The sequence below is a fragment of the Triticum dicoccoides genome, chromosome 1A, assembly GCF_002162155.2.
Source record: "Triticum dicoccoides isolate Atlit2015 ecotype Zavitan chromosome 1A, WEW_v2.0, whole genome shotgun sequence".
In the NCBI taxonomy this organism is placed as follows: domain Eukaryota; kingdom Viridiplantae; phylum Streptophyta; class Magnoliopsida; order Poales; family Poaceae; genus Triticum; species Triticum dicoccoides.
This window is the reverse complement of record NC_041380.1, coordinates 346,524,430-346,531,003: the sequence shown is the minus strand read 5'-3', so window position 1 is coordinate 346,531,003 and position 6,574 is coordinate 346,524,430. Positions and strand designations below refer to the sequence as shown.

Below are 6,574 nucleotides of genomic sequence, written 5' to 3'. Positions count from 1 at the left end.
GCAAGTGAAAGAAATACGTGTTTTTGTCTCCGTGAGCGAGCCACTCAAGACGTGCCCGCTGCCTCCACAGGATTTCCTCTCTGTGATATAGCTCCACAAGTCTATCTGTTATCTTGGTTTCCACATGTGAGGGATAGAATCTCCCTGGAGCCGACCGCAAGGCTTCCAACTCCTTTTTCAGTTTGCCTATCTCCACACGCACATTGCCAAAATGGGTGCGCTCCCAGGTTGTTAAATCAGATGAAAGAAGGGACAACTTTGATTGGATCCCAGCCACGCTCTCACTAGGAGCTGATTTCCATCCCGTGTCCACAAACTGCATGAGATCCGGGTGGCGTTCCCATGCTAGTTCATATTTAAAGGATCGTGGGCCACTTTTGCATGCAAGCACGTGGTCACATCGAAGCAACAGTGCCGAATGATCAGATGACGCTGCTATCTGGTGTTGTAGTATTGCATGCGGAAACAGGAGCATCCAACTAGGCGTGGCAACGCATCTGTCCAGCCGAACGCGTGTATATGTGCCGCCCGCGACCTTTTTCTCAAAGGTCCAGCTGTTCCCCTGGTAGCCTATGTCCACCAATCCGCACGTGTCTATAGCATCCCTGAATGCATCCATTTGAGCTTGACTCCGCTCCCCAACCCCGTCGTGCTCTTGGGCCATCAACACTTCGTTAAAGTCGCCTATTACTGTCCATGGGAGGTTACTAGATCTGGCTATTCCCCTCAACATGTTCCACGTTTTGTATCTCTCTGGGACTTGTGCTTCTCCATAAACAAAAGTTACCCTGCTAATAGAACCCCCATCCTCAACGGTTACATCAATATGATACTCAGAGTAGCCAATAACTTCTACCTTTATTGATTCATTCCAAAAAATTCCTAGTCCACCACTTCTACCAGAACTACTGATAGCGAAACTCTTATCAAACCCTAAGGTACCGGCTAGATTCTCCACTCTGGAGCCCTCTATTTGTGTTTCAAGTATACAAGCTATAGAGGGGGCAAATTGCTTCGTCATATCGCGAAGCTCGCGAACTGTCGAGGGTTTGCCAGCCCCTCGACAGTTCCAACATAGGATATTCATTGCGCTAGGCGCGACCCCCCTTGGAGGCCCGCCAAACGCGCATCTGTGTTTTTGGTCACCGCTGTGTTCTTCCCGGTCAGTTGCTCGCTAGTTGATGAACTTGACTTGGTTCTTTTCAGATCCTGCTTCGATGATGGACTAGGAGGCACCTCCGACTGTGGTGGCATCAACGCCTTGGCCGTGTGATCTGGTGTGGATGTCGACCTATGTATGACCGTCAAGTTGGCTACCGCTGCACCTCTCTTCCTGTTTTGCTCCACCCCCTCCATTGTAACGTCATGACCGAACTCCTCAGGATCGGTCTCTTCCCCATCATAGAGCGGATTCTGTTGCATCGCGCCCCTGCCACGACCCCTGTTAGAACGGCCACGGCCTCTTCCTCCCCTGTTACCGCTGCCCTCTCCTGGCCCTTGGCCTGGCCCCTTAAACCACGAAGCTTTCAGGTCTTTGAAGACTAGTGCTTTTGGGTAATGCACCCCGTCGCCACATTCTTTGAACAAGTGCCCAAGGTATCCACAGACTGCGCACCAATCCGGTAATCGTTCAAACTTTACCCTGAAGATAACTCTCTGCACCGCATCCTTTTTCTTGATCACCAAGGAGACAACGTTCTTCAGAGGTTTTGTCACATCAATCCTCACCCTCACGCGAGCAAAGTTCCCCTCAAAATCATGTGATTTGGGCTCAGCATAAATAAATTCACCCACTGTGGCTGACAACGCTTTGATCTTAGGGAAGAAACCATCTGGAAGGTCATGGATCTGCATCCATATATCCAACTTGTTGAGCTCTATTGTCGACGGTTTGGTGTAGCCATCATAAGGGGCCAGTACCACTGCCTTCCCCTTGAAATTCCACGGGCCCTCCTCCATCACTCGTTCCCAATCCCCTAGACAGCCAAATTGCATCGTATACAGATTCTCTTCCAGCGGTCTGATCTTCACCTCCTTTGCCAGATCCCACGCTACCCTCATGTTCTTATAAAACCAATACTGGCTGTAGGTCTTCTCTGTATGAACTCTTGCTATTGCCATCCACCGTGTCGCTTCAGCAGGTAGTTCATCGTCCTCCACAACCACATCTTGAAGGTCCTCTTCCTTCAGCCCGAGTTCCTCCATCATCGCCTCCAGATCGGTCACTCCTGTGCCTGAACCAGACGCACCATCCTCCATAGTTCTCTTGCCCGAGAAATCCTGTTCCGCGGGCGGTACGGTCCCCATCGCTCTTTCCTCCCTCACCACCGACGAGGCCCGCAGGGCCCCGGCTGACACGGGCGGGAGAAGGGGCGCGGGGTAGAAAGATCTCTATGATGGGGCGAAAGTCGCCGCCGCCGAGAGTAGAGGAAAACCCTAACGAGAGGGGAGAACACACCAAAACCAGGCCCGGCCCATGGGCTGCTGTGGCCGTAATTGGGTCGCTGACAATGTGTGTTCCATTGCATTGCAACTTCATCTTACAAGAATATTGGCCGATCAATGGGCCATTGTAACTTATTCAACAATCTGTGTTAACTCTTCAATCTACAATTACTCTACAGACTAGCGACGGGCCATTGTAACTTATTCAACAATCTGTGTTAATTCTTCAATCTGCAATTACTCTACAGACTAGCGACGATAGCTTTGAGCTATTTGGTAGTGCAAACTCTGGGCTCGCCATGTTTCTCACCAGTTACACTGTCAGTCTAAGATTGACACACTACACTGGTTGAGTAATATATTCTGAGGAGCTGGTTCCACATGTATCATATCAAATATCAGTGACTTGTGACATACTCCCTCCATCCCAAAATTCTTGTCTTAGATTTGTCTAGATACGGATGTACCTAATACATTTAGCAAATTTTATCGGTTTTTAGTTATACTTCAATATGCTCACTGAAAATTTAGAGGCATAAATCTGATTGCTGCACTGTATGATCCCGAGAATCGACAGCCATACCAGTTCGGTTCATATCATCCACTGTCGCAAATCGCAATCCATGCCAGGTGACCAGCCAAAGTTTAGGTAGATTTTACTTCCAGAGATAATGTCTCAAAAGGTACAACGGTACTCTCTAGCACATCACAATGCTATCTGCTGGACAAAATGGAAGGGGAGAAGGGAAAGGCTCATTTACAAGAATGCAATGCGACATAATTTACAACGCGGGGCTTGCACAGCGGGGAAAATTACGATGCTCCTGGCTCGGTACATGGCGTGCTTTTCTCAGAGGGAGATGGTCGTGGTGAGGAGCACAACAGGCAGCAGAATCCCAATTCCAGTTCTGGAGATACCTGCTGTCGTGACAAATATTATTTCAATCTGTTAGCAATGTCTCTTTGGAAACAAATAGCAAGCGAATGGACCCGCGGTTGTACTAGCGAGCGAGAGACTGTTGAAGTACCTGAGCTTCCTGATAATGGCGAGACCGGTAATGCAGGCAATGACATTTCTGAAACCGAAACAGACAAAAGTTTATTGTGAATACATGCACAGTCGCAAGGAAGTTCTCTTATTTCTTCGTGCCGCATGCATTTCAAAGCATATTTGTGAGTTCCCTCTCACCTGGAGCACACAGCGACAAAGACTGGAGAGACGATGACGATGGCCATGGTGCTACAATATTGTCACTCAAATCACACGTAAAGCTAATGCCCGTAACGTTGTCGAATACAATGTCCGTAGGTAAGCTCCGAAGTAGACAACCTACAGAATGAAATACTGAATTTAGCACAGAACCACACAAGTACATATCTATGATGAACCAGATAAAGTTGATCGAACAGAACTAACCTTGCTGCCCAAAAGCTGCTCCAATTTGACAAATGGTGCCATGGAAAATAGACAATGTTATTTTGTGTTCCGAGATGAAGCAAATATTGAAGAGAACTACTCCCTGCGTTCCAAAATAGATGACCCAACTTTATACTAACTTTGTACTAAAGTTAGTACAAAGTTGAGTCATCTATTTTGGAACGGAGGGAGTAATATCTTTGTGCATACCTTGCAGGCTAAAATCTTTCAGGTCAATATCACACAGCCCATAAATATCATTCCCCACACCAGCTTTCTGTAGCATTGATCCGAACATTGTTGCACAGTTAATTGCTTGCAAGTTTGTGACAAATATTTGTTTCTGTCTAGTTGCGATATAAGATTGCAACGCTGTGCAGCATGAAGGCCTTGAAGATGCCTTGCCACATGCCTTAACGACTGAAGAAGGATCATCGAACTCCAGTGGACAGACTGCATAATTCAGAACAAGACTCAGAATTTCCACTTGATGCCATGCATTAGTATGATGACACTGACAGCAGTGATGACAGGAGGGTCGGATTGTACAAAAAAAAAGGCACTTGTAATTGAAGTATGATGAACTTCGTGAAATCTTGGTATCACAGCAACCCAAGCAAGGGATTAACATCAGAGAGAAAATATTAATGTACCAACCAAAACTAGCAAAAGTTGTATACCTTTGTTCACCTTGCAGCCAGATAATACTCTGAAAGCAGTGTTCGCCACTTCTGATGAAAGTTTCATAGATAAGTAGGAGTGAACCACCCCTTTACAGTCACTGACAGTATTAATTCCAGCCGCACTTCCAGGTATGGTAGTACTTCCGAACATGCTTGCCCCTCCTGAGGATATATGAACCGCTGCCTCCACTATTGCAGGTTGGCAAACTGGCCTACAACACTCTTTCAGTGGATCAACACTGCTGCATGCATCCAGGAGTTTGCTTACATTAACCATTCTCTCAAACGAGCTAATATCCTTCACGGGACAAGAAGCATCAGTAAGATTTGATGGCCTCAGAGTACACAACTCAGGGATGTTGGTGTTTGCCCCTTTACTTGCAAGTATGCTCATGATGTCAGAGAAACAAGCATTTGCTGAAGCTTGATTGAGAACAAGCGTATTGTTTCCACCACCATATGCAGCTTGGAATATATCCATCAAGCTACTAACTTGGGGACAACATATAACATCGGCAACTAGTGGTGCTAAAGGTACAGAACAATCAGACGCCGTCTTGTCCATAATAAAAGAGAGATCAGAAAAGTTCACATGGCATTTTCCAGTCAAAACCGGATCATAGGATGTGTAGTTTGGATACATTGGTGACAGTGGCTCGACTGGGTTGGTATTGTGTGGGAGAACAGATGGCGAAATCTCTATCGGATCAAAGAGACCAATAGGTGGGTCAGACAGAAGAAATTTATCTTTTGGTTTAAGTGTCGTTTGCTGAGACAGAACATGTTGACAGCCACAAAGCCATATCAATACCAATACAAGCCAATGACACACTATACCTGCAATGAAATCTTACTTTTAGCATAGCACATCAAAGACAGTGGTCACAAAAATCACACACAAAGCACTTTTACATATGGACGTCTAGCTAAAAAGTAATGTGCATCTACTTTTTAAAACCTCAGTTAGTTTCCTAAAATCACTAGTATCATAGCTGCACTTGTATTGGACTAATGACTAGCAATAATCATCACCTTGTGACTATCATGTATTTTGGACTTTTAGAATGTACTCCCTGTGTAAACTTTTACCAAACATTTTAGGTCACTACTTTAGTGACCTAAAACGTCTTATAAAATTTACAGAGGTAGTAGAACATAACATTATAGACCTATACAGTGTGTGTGTGTTGTCGAGGAAAGTCAAACCAATAGTTATTTATTTATTTTCACATGGAAAGTAATGCTCCCATGTAAGTATTTTGAAAATACATTATCAATGGTTGTACCATCTCATATTGATGATGGGACTTTATAACAACATGGTGACAGTCTAGATTAGACATTCATATGCAGCAGAAGACAATGTATCCTTAAGAAGCTTCCATTAATTAAGTAGAGGTTCAAACAGTCTTCTAAAATCATATGTGAGATCCCCCCGCCCCCTTCAGTTTCTGCCAGCTTACGAGAAACCTTGAGTTTTAACCAAATCAAATATACTGTCTAATTATATGCATGAAAAATTTCTGTGTAGGTGAAAACGACTCACCATGAAAACAAGAACCAGAGCCCCTCTCCATTTTAACCTGAAGATGTCAATGCACGCATGAGACTGCACACAAGGTCCTCAGTCCCAGCACAAGTTTAAGAGGGGAACTCGCAGGATCATTGGAGGCAGTAGCACCCGCACAAAACAAATGGGATAAAAAACCTGCAAAAAGATAATAAAGCAAAATGAAAGATTAAAATTTTAGTCAAATGCGGCATATAATTAAGTACTTCTGCTCAGAACTATCCACATGCGGATCAATTCACTGAAAAATATTTCCTAACTGCACACGCGAGGACGCATGAAGTTATCCATTTCTAATAAGTTATTAAGATAAATAAACACTTCCATATAATTTTCAGGTATGATTCCAATCGACAAAACTAAAACTATGCAGGGAAACTGAGTAGGAAGTTGTCATGCAATTAAACTGCGGTTAGCAATTGGTTTTCTACAGATAACATTCTGGTCCACTAGAGACCT

At 44.7% G+C, this 6,574-nt stretch overlaps 1 protein-coding gene across 2 annotated transcripts in view; it reads right to left on the bottom strand.

Annotated features, from left to right (window-relative positions):
* Nucleotides 1–3,069: 3,069 nt before the first annotated feature.
* Nucleotides 3,070–6,574, bottom strand: part of LOC119272096 (uncharacterized GPI-anchored protein At1g61900-like) — a 4,640-nt gene continuing 1,135 nt past the window's right edge. Inside the window, exons 2-8 of one of the 2 annotated variants that reach the window (XM_037553688.1) lie at nucleotides 6,092–6,253; nucleotides 4,543–5,382; nucleotides 4,073–4,315; nucleotides 3,863–3,877; nucleotides 3,635–3,775; nucleotides 3,474–3,521; nucleotides 3,070–3,363 (exon numbers count right to left, since the gene is read on the bottom strand). In XM_037553688.1, the coding sequence (XP_037409585.1) occupies nucleotides 3,296–3,363; nucleotides 3,474–3,521; nucleotides 3,635–3,775; nucleotides 3,863–3,877; nucleotides 4,073–4,315; nucleotides 4,543–5,382; nucleotides 6,092–6,122 (1,386 nt within the window). In that variant the 5' untranslated portion in view covers nucleotides 6,123–6,253 and the 3' untranslated portion in view covers nucleotides 3,070–3,295. Of the gene's footprint in view, nucleotides 3,367–3,473; nucleotides 3,522–3,634; nucleotides 3,776–3,862; nucleotides 3,878–4,072; nucleotides 4,316–4,542; nucleotides 5,383–6,091; nucleotides 6,254–6,574 lie in introns of both variants that reach the window. The other variant, XM_037553684.1, reaches the window with a different exon arrangement.